The following is a 12,204-nucleotide window of genomic DNA, read 5'->3' on the forward strand; positions in this document are numbered from 1 at the left end:
TATCTCAGTTACACATTCCCCAGGCACATCTTCCCTGGGCATAATTACACCCTGAGTCGCTTTTAGCATGTTAGGTCATATACCTGTGGGGTGTTCGTTTCTTTCCTACAGGGATTGCCCACCAGATACTCGAAGGGGGCGCAGGGCCAGCGGGGGATGGGTGGCCATTGGCGCTCATAATAGCCCTGAGTCATGAGCTGCTCACTTCTTCCACACTCCTCTCCCCACCCAGGCTGCCCGTGAGTCAACGGCATTTATTTAGCACCTCTGAGTGCAGAGATCTGTCCTGGGAAGAAGGCTGCCCCGTGCAGGGGTGGCCAGAACGAGGGACAGAGCAGCCTGGTGTGCCCTGGGCTGTGCCAGCCCCTCCACCAACTGAGAGCAGCCCTGGGGGGGCATCTGTGTATTTTGTAAAAACAAATCATAACTCCCACCTCGTGTATCTCTAATAAAAAGCCAAGTACCTCTCCAGGCCTCCATTCCCGTCAGAGAAATGGGGGTGGTAAGATCAGCCTCCTGGGTCTTCCTTGCAGCCTGGGAAGAGGGTTCGCCACAGGGAGGGGTTTTGCCCCCAGGGGACACCTGACAATGTCTGGTGATGTGTTTGGTTGTCACACTGGGAGGGAGATGGTGCTGCTGGCATCTAGTGGGAGGAAGTCAGGGGTGCTGCTGAGGGCGCAGGGCGGCCCCAGGACAAATGACCATCCAGCACCAGATGTCGACAGAGCCAAGGTGAGAAGCCCCGCGGGAGAGCGCCATATCAGAGAGACCTTTGCGGGAAAAATCCCTGCCCCGGGCTCACTATGGCCTCATTCCGCTCGCTGTGCAAAGCTTGATTTGCTCTCCTGGGGAGGCTCAGACCGGTGCCACTGAGCAGGAAGAATGCGAGACGTTCTCTCTTTCTCGTGCACAGTTCTTTCTTTCTCCTGCACAATGCCAAGGAGATGAAACTGACTTTGCAAAGAAAACACCACTGGAAAGGGCCCCCTCCTGAGCCACTTACAAAGGAGGCATTCACCCCGTAGCATGCTCGGCCTCCTCTCCTGCGTCCCTTGTCACTCTGTGCTTGCACTCCTGGTGACTATTAAAATGTCAGCAGAGATGAAAGTGCCTAATGGTGGGTGACATCACAATGACACGAAAAGGCAACACGGTGGCAGAAAAGGGTGAGCCGTGAGGCCCAGAACTTCCCATAATAAAAGGTACCACTTAAACTAATGAGACCGGTTTTTACTAATTCATGAGCGGGGAATTAATCCTGCTGGTGAAATCAGTCCCTTTGGATCTTTAACGGTGAGAATCACTGAGTCAAAAAGAAGAAAATGCAAAATTAATGAAACAGTTTATCTAGAGGATCTGTTTATAAGCAATTAGCGATTCAGAGTAGAGACAGAATCCCAACACGATGGCCCGTGAGACAGTGTAAGGCAGGGAACCCAGGAGGTGAAATCATCACCAGAACAAAAGGGACCCTTTAAAGTCCTTCTAACTTAAGAGATACCTCAGCTAGAAGCATCCCATTCCTCCTTCCTGATTTGGTGGGAATGTTTTTACTACTTGTTGGTCCCTGGAATCCCAAGACCCAAGAACCCCCACCCCCACCCCCCGGCCCAGGCCATAAGTGGCCCGGGGACAGAACTGATCCCAGCTGGCCCATGCTTGCACCTGCTCTGTGCAGAGGCCACCCTGCATTTCCCCTCCCCTTGATGAAGCATTTCTACACCATCCACCTCAGAAGCTTAGGGGAGGGGGCGAGAGGAAGCAGATGCAGGGAGCGGGGCAAAGCAAGGAAATCGACTGTATGTGGTAAAGAAAGTGATGCTTTACAGGCAAGCAGATGTCTTAAACCTGGCTAAGGCATGAATCACAGAAACAAGTGGAGAAACACAGCTTTTGGGGCAAAGCCAGAGGGGGCGCTGTCTCCAGAGGAGGTGGGGAGCTGCCAAGCCTGAAAGACTGTCCCCCATCCTGCAGCCCCCAGAAGGGCTCAGGCACAAAGCCCCCCAGGCCCTCCCGGGGTCAGCAGTCAAGTGTCACCAGCCAAACGTTTGGAAATGCCAACGTACCTAGAATTGAGGAATTACATCTTTCCTCTTTTCTTCAGAGATTATATCTCGTAGACTTCCGCAAGACCCTTTGCCACATGAAAATAAATTTAGAAAGATGGTACATTAGGGTTACACAATCTTGGTTGTTTACCAACACGGATAAGAGAATGAAGTTACATAATCTTGTGTGTGTGTGTGTGTGTGTGTGTGTGTGTGTGTGAGAGAGAGAGAGAGAGAGAGAGATTCTTCCCAGCCCTGAAAACTTGAACTTTTAGGGGCAAGGTCTCCCTGGCGTGGCAGAAACTGTGGAGGACTGTTTCCGGCCTTGGGCAGCCTAGCACACTTCTCCAAACCTACTCTAGCTGTCCAAGGTGCAGATAAAGAGTCCTTTAGGGCCACTCAGCTCCCATTGGCAAGGCCAGCCCAAGGATGGAGTAACCTTCTTGCATTTCTCCAAGTTCAAGAAATTCATGAACTTGAGCCTAAATGGGGGAGGGAAGAAGGTCGACAATGACAAGAAGATAGTTTGTAGTAACAGTGGTGGCCACTGCCCAGCCTCCCCTGTGCCCGGCACTGAGCTGCAGCTTCACACACACTAGATGCTCACGGGAGAAGACGGAATCTTTGTGAGGCTTAAGGAGCCTCGTCCAAGGTCACAGGGCTGGAAAGTGCCAGAGTGGGAACCCAACCCCATCCCATCTCCCCCACCCCATCCTGTCTGATCCCAGAATGCATTCTTGGAACCACAGCAGGCTGATGACATCATGGCCTTAGAAGGCAACTTTATAATCATTCTTTAGAATCATTTCTGTAGGCCCTGAATGTTCCTCCGTGGCCATTTGACAAGCAATTATTGAGCATCAACTGTATGAACCCACTGTAAAATGAGGTGGAGTAAAGAAAGTGCTGTAGTCAAGGTACAGGCAGGTTCTTGGGCCTGAGTGATTGGGTGAGGAGCAGTCCAGGATGACTTCTTGGAGGAGGTGGCATTTGGCACACACACCTTGAGGATCTAATGGCATGCAGAGGGGCAGAAAAACGGGAGACTTCATTACCACTGGGCAGGGTTGCTAGTGTGGCCCCCGAGGGCTAAACCTCAGCATGGTTGCCCCCAGAGACCTGCGTCCCCCTCCTGCAGGGATGGAGGATTAAAAATGTCCTGAGTGCCAACTGTGTGCCCGAGCCCTGCTAGTCCTGGGATGAGACCATCCAAGTCACCGTCCCTCCCTCAGGGAGGCAGCAGAGCATCATGAAGGAGTGCAGGCAACTCTGCACGAGCTCCCCCCGCCCACACTTCCTTGGCCTCCGAAGTCCCCAGCCCCCTCTGCAAAAGGAGGACCAGGGTGTGGGGTTAAATGAGATGAACTGTGTCCCAGACTCTGCTCGTGCCTAGGCACAGAGAACTAAACATTCCATAAATGGGGGCTGCGGGCAACCTTAGGGGGCTCCGAGGAGCTGGAGCGGGCATGCAGAAAGCAGGGGAGGCTCCCCCGAGGAGGTGAGAGCTGAGTGACGGCCGGCCGGAGTCAGCCAGCGGGTGGAGCGGGAAGGGGCAGGGAGAGCATTCCTGACTTAAATCTCAGAAGCGTGTCTCCCCTGCAAGGTGACCCGCAACTGAACTGCGAGGAGCAGAGACTTTTCTGCAAGGTAGGGGCTACTGGACCTTTCCTCCCTGACGTGAAATCCGGGCCACCAAGGGGCGCTTTCCCCGGATAAAAATAAAACTTGGAGGGGCCCGCAGGAATGGAATACTTTCTTCCTGTGTTTAAATTTCTACGGAAAATCTGACCCGCGTGGCCGCCGCCCCGGCCATAAGCGGGCGCACAGCGCGGATTATCTTTCTTGGAGGCAAAGGAAGCCGGCCGGCGTGTGGGCCCCGCGGGACCGGCAGGGTGGGCGCTCCCGCACCGCAGCGCGCGGGGCCGGGGCCGGGGCCGGGCGGCGCGGGCGGCGCGGGCGGCGGGCGGAGCGGGAGGCCCGGCCCCCCGCGAGCCAGCGCGCAGCGAACGCCGCCTGTCCGCTTGCAGAGGCCGCCGGGGCCGTGGATGGGGAGGGCGCGCCGCCCGGCGGTCCTGGCGCACAGGCGGCCGCGATGAGGGTCAACGAGAAGTACTCGACGCTCCCGGCCGCGGACCGCAGCGTCCACATCATCAACATCTGCGCCATCGAGGACATCGGCTACCTGCCGTCCGAGGGCACGGTGAGTGCGGGCGGCCGCGATCCGGCGGGAGGGCCGCGCACCTGCGCCGCGCCCCGGACGGGCGCGACTGGTGGGGGGCGGGGCGCGTCAGGTCCGCGGGGCTCGGGGCGTGTGGGGGGGCGGCCACCGGCCCCATGTCCCAGCCCGCAGCCGCTTCGCCCGAGCGGGCCGCTGGGGTCCCGGGTGGGATAGCCGCCTCGCCCCGGGAGGGTGGCAGCCTCCAGGCCCCCCGCGCCGCCACCCTCCGGGGACCGACCTGTACGGGGCGCGGAGTCCCCGGGGCGGCGCGGGGTCCGGCACGGGAGCTCCGCACACCCCGGGCAGCAGGCGGGCGCCGGTCGCTCGAGACTGACTTTCCGCGCTGGTCCCGGTCCCCAGCCCGGCGCTCGCGCCCGACCTGGATGGTAGCCGGGCCGCGTGGGCCAGCGCTTGGCCGACCACGTGGTTGGGTCCCCTGTCTGGGGTCCCCGGTACCCCCACCAGTCCCTCTGGGGCGGAACCCAGCGGTCGTAAGGATCCCCGGAGGTCAGAATTCGCCCATGTGGGTTTTGGCTTAACGCTGGAACGAAGTTTGCCTGAAGGGGGAAGGGCTGAGACCAGCGCCCTCAGCCGGGGAGCCCCGCTGCCGCTCGTTCCGGGGCCAGAGAATAGACTCCCCTTTCTCCCCGGTGCCCACACAGCCGCTGCCAAAGACCCTCCCCAGGAGATGCGGAGACCCCAGCCCCGTGTTTCCCTCTGACCAAGCCCAGGACTGCCCTAGACTGCCTCTCTAGCCTCGGCCGGAGTCCGGCCGGGAATCCAGGGAGGTGCCTGTGGGGTGCGGTCCGGGAAAGGCAGAGACCCTCCGGCCTTGCACCCCCGGGGGTCGTGACTGGGCTCCTGTGGGCTTTGGGGATGTCCTCTACAGCTGGGCTTGCGCAGAAATGCTGGCAATGTTAGGGACCAGTGTTGGTGGTGACCTTGAAAGTTTAGGGTCATCATTTCGCGCACACTGTGTGCCTGCTGCGTGCCAGGCCCTGTGGGATCCTGGACACCACCAGAGCGAACGAGCCGGGGAGCCCCGCCCAGCTGGGGCTTCAGGAGCAGTGGTGGAAGTCACCCAAGACAGCGACTAGGGACGCTTCCAGAGCGATGGGCCAGCCGCTGTGTGTTAACTCCTTTCACTCTCTCAGGAACCGTATGGGGTAGGTGCTGTTACCACAGATGAAGAAACTGAGGCCAGGAGGGGGCAGATGACTGTCCCATGTCACCCACCAGCTGGGAGGAGAGCTAGGAAGGGCCAAGACACAGAGGCAGGTGACCACGGACAGCCTGTTGGAGGGATGAGCATTCTGGAGGAGAAGGGGCCAGTTATACCCATAATGGGGTGGGGTGGGGCCTTTCACACTAGGAAATCACATATTTGAAGACCCAGAGGTGGGCATGAGGGGGACACCAGTTAGGAGGCATGAGGTAGGGGTGGCAGCTAAGGAAATGGAGAGAAACGGACATTCCAAGGTAGACCAGATTCAACTTGAGAATGAGCGGGCTGTGAAATTAAAAATGGAGCCCTTGACAAATGGCCCCTGGGCTCTGGAATTTTAGTTCAGGCACCCGTTGTCTATCCCAATCCAGAAATTCTCGGCTCCCCCAGACTCTGGTGAGGGCCACAAAGTCTGCAAAGAGGCAGCTCGGCTCTTATTTCAAGCTTTTCACAGCCCAGAAGCAAGCAGACAAGCCCAGAGGAGACTAGTGACTTATTTTGCACACAACTCTTAACGGTGGGGAGGCTTCAGGTATGACGGGCTTGGAGGGCTGTGAATCAGGAGCACGTGGGCGCAGGAAGGAGGGCTGAGCAGCGTCCCACCAGAGAAATGGCCACAGACAGGCTGGAAGCAGTGGCTTTAGGAGCTGGGGGCCTGTCCGTGCAGGGCAGGCAGTGTGCCGGGGAGAGCCTCCGAGGGCATCCCCGGCACAGCTCAAGCCAATAATTGTTGCTCAGTCATTACTTTGAGTCGCCCAGCGAAGGTGGCTCTGTGCAGGCAAAAAGGCCAGAGGGCGTGGACTGCATTTCAGAAAGTTCCCAGCCCTTCCCAAATATGCATCGCATACTTGGGGTGCCAACGTCATTTAAATCGGCCATCAGAATACACCCCTCTCAGGCAGGCTGCGGTTTCCAGCCCCTGTCTCTGTGCCTCTCCTCCCTCTGTCATTCCCAAGTTCAAGGGTAAAAGTCATTTCATTGTTTCTGTAAAAAGATGTGTAAGTGATGACTCAAAAGCTAGAGCCCAGGTTGGGTGCAGTTTCATTAAACTTAATTTCATTAAGTTTTCTTTATGTTAATCTTTGAGTGTTTCTACTTTCTTCCTTCAAACTGACGGCTGTCAGTGGCCCGGGATCTGTGTCCCAACAAGCCCAGACACCCCAGGGACAGGCACCCGATGCTGGCATCTGCCTGCCTTCAAGATAAGAGCATCCTCTTTATCTGCTGTTGGCGATGATCTGCTGATAGATCACGGAATTCGCCCAGTAATCATAAATTGATATGCAGTGTGAGTGATTTAATCTAAATTTTTTTGGAATAAAAGTGTTTAAGAGTGATGTTCCCTTCGGAGTTGAAATTCAAAGAGTCCCAAAATGGAAAGAAAGTTTGCAGGTCACCGATTTCATTTTCCCCATGAAATGGAAAAAGTGAATACAGTAGATTCCCTTAGAATGATCGTTGAGACTCTCCCTGACTTGGGCTATTTCACCCAAATGTGTGAATTCCGTTCCTGGAGCTCCAAACTCCAGGTAAGAAGCCAAATTAAAGAATGCACTGGATCCTGGTTATTGAGAACAGACTTGTGGTTGCCAAGGGGGAGGGGTTTGGGGAGGGATGGAGTGGGAGGCTGGGGTTAGCAGATCTAAGCTATTATATAGAGGATGGATAAAAAGCAAGGTCCTACCGTATAGCACGGGGAACTATATTCAATATCCTATGATAAACCATAATGGAAAAGAATATTTTTAAAAAGAATGTATATATATACATATATATATATCTGAATCACTTTGCTGTACAGCAGAAATTAACACAACATTGTAAATCAACTATACGTCAATAAAAAATAAATAAATAAAAATAAATAAAAAGAAAGAATGCACTGGGTCCCAGTCTAGCGACCAAGGTGTGGATACAGGGCTCCGTTCTCCTCTTCTGCCCTTTTCTAAGAGTCTGGGGAGGAAGTTTGCAGAGACAGGTAGACTGCCCTCTCGCTGTTTGTGGTATTTGGGTCAGGGCACACCTGCTGTGAAGGGGACTTTTGGCCCCTGACCTCTTCCCACATAACCTCAGACAGCCATCTTTCTACCTTCCTTGGGACAGCTCAGGGGTTCATCTTCAAAATACGTTCAGTTCTCCCATCACACTTGGTCCTCACAAGAATCCTGTGACCTAAGTCGAGGAGATGTTTTTGTCCCCATCTCGCAGATGGAAAAACTGAGGCTCGGAGCTGGGGGGTGTGGTGTTTAAGCTCTGGTCTGGCTGGGTCTCAGCTTCGATGTCCTTGATCTGGTGGCCCCTACCAGTAGCAGAGTGCAAACCCCACACCTCTGTCATTCATTCCCCCATGCATGCCTTCATTCCAGAACCGTGCGTTCGGTGCCGAGCATTAAAAAGATGAATGAGGAATCCCTCGCCCTTAGCAAAAGTGCACCAAGAGGTCACTGTCCCTTTCTTAAGGATACAGAAAGGATATTCTGAAGCTTTCCCAAGCCTTTGAATTGGGAAGTCAGGCATTCAGTCTAACCCACATCGCTCCCACTGCAAGTTAGATCTTTGCCTTTTTGTCCTGTCCTGCACAAGAAAAGCAACCACTCTGGCTCCATGGAAGGGCCCCACAAAGTCACATGGCCACCCTGACAGCCTCTGTGGCCACCCTTACAGCCTCCTCGCTGTGCATGTACCTCCCCAGCTCCCTCTGAGCCCCGCTCAGAATTGCTCTCCAAACCCTGCGGGCCTACCAGCCTGTGTTGAATGTACTAGGAAGAGAGCCCATACTTTCTGTTTGAAGACTGCGCGCCCCTTACACTTATTCGGGTAGGATCATCCCCAATTTTTAAAACCAAGATGCAGACAGACAAAGCAACTTGCCCAGGATCACACAACAAATTAGTGACAGGGCCAGGTCTTGGGGGAGGATCTGGGACTCTCACAGCAGCGCTTGGTTCTGCCTCTTGCTGGACCTGCTCCCTTTTCCACTGCCACCATCTTTAACTTGTGGTCCACATCGACCATGAGATTATTTTTTCCTGTCCTCCCCTAGTTCTTTACTTATGCCATGTTTCAGTTCCCAATTAGAGCAAATTTCTGTTGAGGGTTCACCATATCCCAGGCCCTGTTGTAAACCCTTTACATATATTAACATGTTTAATCCTTCCAACAACCCTTTGAGGGAAGTCATATTAGTTGAGGGAGGTCTGTTTATTCCCTCTGGCCCTCATTTTACAAAGAGAAGTCCAGAGGTACAAAGATATTAAGCTACGTGCCTAGGGGTAACACAGCCAGAAGTGGCAGAGCTGGTCTTCAGATGAAAGCAAAGGACACCCATTCTTGTCTGGCCTCCATGCTACCACTCCCCCCAATGGCAGGAGATGTTTAGGGGATGTTTATGTGCCCCCCAGACTGTCAGACTCTGAGGGTCCTCGATCAGGCCCCAGTGGATGGATGGGCGTTCAGTTTTGAACCTGGTAACGTTTTCTTGTCTTGTGTTGGTGGGGAATTCTCTCCTTACGTTAATTTCCCTGCTCTCTGACTTGATGGGGGTCACTCTGAATTTCCTTCCCATTCACTAAGGACTCATTGGTCCACTTTGCTCAGTACCAGCCATTATTCCAGCCAACCAGGAGCATTTCTGGGACCCACACCAGGTGCTGAGCCCGCTGTGTGTGCAGCAGGTCCTGGAGGGAAGTGCGTTAGGGGCAGTTCGTGGCCCAGCCCCCGGCGTCCTGCCAGCCTGCTGAGGGGCCCCCGTGAGTTAAGAGGTTATGTATGGACGGCTCCGAGGCAGTCCCAGGACATGAGATCTGGAGAGGTCAGGGACCTCGGATCACAGAGGACAGGGGGTGTGTCAGTGCTGGGGCAGCTGGGGAGAGCTACGAAGGACAGAGGAGGAAGGGAGGGCGTGCAGCTGGGGCGCACAGCACGTGCAAAGGCAGGGAGGAGGGGGTGCGATGCCCTGGCTCCGGTGTATGCCGGGGTGCGGGGTGGGAGAGGAAGCTGGCGAGGTGGTGCAGGCAGGAGACAAGGATGACCTCTCCGGCCCTCGGGAGCGGCACACAGCCCCTGGCTCAGCTCAGAAGATGTGCGTTCCCCGTCTGGAAAATAGGGATGAGCCCCTATAGAGACACTGAGAGTCTGGAGTGCCCAGGATGCTGGCGGCTGGCGGTGTGACCTGCCCGCCCAGAGCCCGCGTGTCCACCTGGCTCTGACCACCTCCCATGCTCTTGCCCTGCCCGTCAGCAGCAGCGTTATTCCCCAGCGCTAGCCAGCGTCTTCCACGTTCCCCCCAGGCAGCCTTCGGGTCTGGCTTTTCTGCCCACTCTCCCGCGAGGAGAGGCACCACCTTTAGCGGCCAGCTCCCCGTGACGCTGCATTTCTCTGCCCTTCCTGATATAATCCAGGAGAATGAGCACCTGCCTTCACACCGGGATGGAGGGCAGGGAGGCGGGACGGGCCCGGGACGCCTGTCCCAGGGGTTAGAGGGAGAGTCCGCCCAGCCCAGACGTTCTTTTACTCAGTCCTCCTGGCTGCCAGTGGGGGCGGCTTCTATTATCCACCCACTTTACAGAGGCGGAAACCGAGGCCCAGAGAGGGTAGAGTATCCCCCCAGGACTCGTAGCTGGAGAGGGACCAAGCCTGGACTTACCTGAGGCCTCTCGCTGCCCAAAGCTCCCCTCCACCCTGACCTGACCTGTGGTTCCAGGAGCAGTGAGGGTGGAACTGCAGCTCAGCTGAGCGGCTACTCTCACCCTAACAGTGTCCAGTGGGGCAGGCCATTGGGGATCAGCCGGGGAGCAAGGGCCCAATCGCTTCACCCGCGTGAGCCCCAACTTCCTGCGGGTCAAGTAGCCCTGATTATAGTGGCCCTCACGCGGGGACTCCGTGAAAGGATGTGCCCCATGCTGAGAAATAGTGTCACCCCAAGTCCCTGTTCCTGTTGAGGAGGGCCGCCCTGGGTGTGCAGACAGGATTGCAGGCTGGGCTCACGCTGCCTCTGCTGTCACCTCGGGTGCCCCTCACCCCACCGGGCCTCAGTTTCCCCTGACAAATTGAGATAAACAACTCTTTCCCGCCTCTCCTGCAACATGACCCACCAAAGACGCTGGGGTGGCCCATGGTCTCTTTCCTGGGCTGTTGAGGGGGCTGGGCCTCCCTCCTCCCACCCAAGTCCCCAGCTCTCCCAGCACCAGCCGCCCGCCTGGGTGTGGGCCTGGCTCCTTAGCCCTGGTGCAGCTCCGAAGACTCTGAATGGTGCAGAGTTGCTCGTGTGACCTCTTCCCAGCATGATTTTATTTATTTTCTCTTATTTCCGAAGACCAGCTTGCAGCAGAACCTAATATCCTCAGTAACCAGCCGAGTCCCACGGGGATGCTGGAGATCCGGGTGTGGCTTTAGCAGAAGCCATGAACCGTGGCACCTGGACTTTGAATCCTCCGCCCCAGGCGGGCTCCTGTCTCCTTGGCCCCCTGGAGCCCTTCAGGCAGATAAGGAAACCAAGGCAGGACTGTATGTGCAGCGACCCACCCTGAATCCCGCCACTACCGGCCACCGCCCTCCCTCCCCCACCTCGCTCTGGCCCCTGAGACCACCCCCCAGACAAACTGCTGAATACTCGACTCGAGGTCTGGGACACAGCTAATCAGTGGCAGAGCCGGGCCAGGCGAGGGCCGGTATGGTCGGTCCCGCAGCCACCCTGACACGATGTTGCCACGCCTGCTGGCCATCAGAAGTTGCGATGTGCAGAACCTGAGCTCAGCTCCGCTCTGCCTGGGACCCTGTGGGCCTGTGCGAAGAGCGCCCCCCCGGGGGGTTGGCCATGCAGATTTCACATCGCATTCCAGCCGCCTGGTCCCTCCCGGGCAACCTGAGCTCGCTGGGGAGAGGCGGGGGGCCTTTGCGTATGAGCGCCCAGCCGGGCATCTTCATGTGCCGTGAGCAGCGACGTCTATTGAACGTCAGGTCCTTGAAGGCAGGGCCTTCTGCAGTGTTCTCAGCCGTCTGGGCCCCTAGTGATCACACGGCATGAGTGGAAAGAGTTGGGGAGGGCAGGTGGGTGGCCAGGTGTCTTGGAGACGCGCTCCCCTCCGAAGGCCCATCCCTGAGCCCTTGACGGCGAGTGGCTTTCTTCTTCTCGCCCCGCAGCTGCTGAATTCCTTGTCCGTGGACCCCGACGCCAAGTGCAGGTATGGCCTGTACTTCAGGGACGGCGCGCGCAAGGCGGACTACGTCCTGGTGTACCATCACAAGAGGGCCTCGGGCAGCAGGACCCTGGCCAGGAGGGTCCAGCACAGCGACGCCGGCCTGGCCGCCCGCAGCGCCCGGCAGGACCGGCCCCTGCCCGGGAAGGCGGGCCCCGTGGGTGCGGGCGAGCCCGAGCCCCCGCTGGACTACCACGAGGATGACAAGCGCTTCCGCCGGGAGGAGTACGAGGGCAACCTGGCGGAGGCCGGCCTGGAGCTGGAGCGGGACGAGGACGTAACTATCGCCTCCTCCCGGGCGGGCGGCCGGGCGGGCGGGAAGGGCCTTCTCCCGTCACCTGCTCTTAGAAAAGCGCCGAGGCCAGCGCCCTCCTGCGCGAGCGTGGGGAGCCCGAACCAACGGCTTCCCCACATCTGCCCCGGGGAGGGGCTGGCCTTCTCGGCAGTGACCTCCGGGGTCAAGGCATTTCCTGCTCTGGTCAGTTCCTCCCCTGGGAAGATGGGCAGATGACCGTT

The 12,204-nt window shown here is 57.2% G+C and overlaps 1 protein-coding gene across 11 annotated transcripts in view; it reads left to right on the top strand.

Moving 5' to 3' along the window:
* Positions 1-3,564: 3,564 nt before the first annotated feature.
* Positions 3,565-12,204, top strand: part of ANO1 (anoctamin 1) — a 90,528-nt gene continuing 81,888 nt past the window's right edge. For 4 of the 11 annotated variants that reach the window (XM_082477633.1, XM_082477636.1, XM_082477637.1 and 1 more), the window contains exons 1-3: positions 3,565-3,695; positions 4,076-4,248; positions 11,633-11,965. In XM_082477633.1, coding sequence (XP_082333759.1) covers positions 4,141-4,248; positions 11,633-11,965 — 441 coding nt within the window. In that variant the 5' untranslated portion in view covers positions 3,565-3,695; positions 4,076-4,140. Of the gene's footprint in view, positions 3,696-3,798; positions 3,941-4,075; positions 4,249-11,632; positions 11,966-12,204 lie in introns of those variants that run through there. The other 7 variants (XM_082477638.1, XM_082477640.1, XM_082477641.1 and 4 more) reach the window with 3 other exon arrangements.

This window comes from Balaenoptera physalus, assembly GCF_965194825.1.
Source record: "Balaenoptera physalus genome assembly, chromosome: 10".
Lineage (NCBI taxonomy): Eukaryota > Metazoa > Chordata > Mammalia > Artiodactyla > Balaenopteridae > Balaenoptera > Balaenoptera physalus.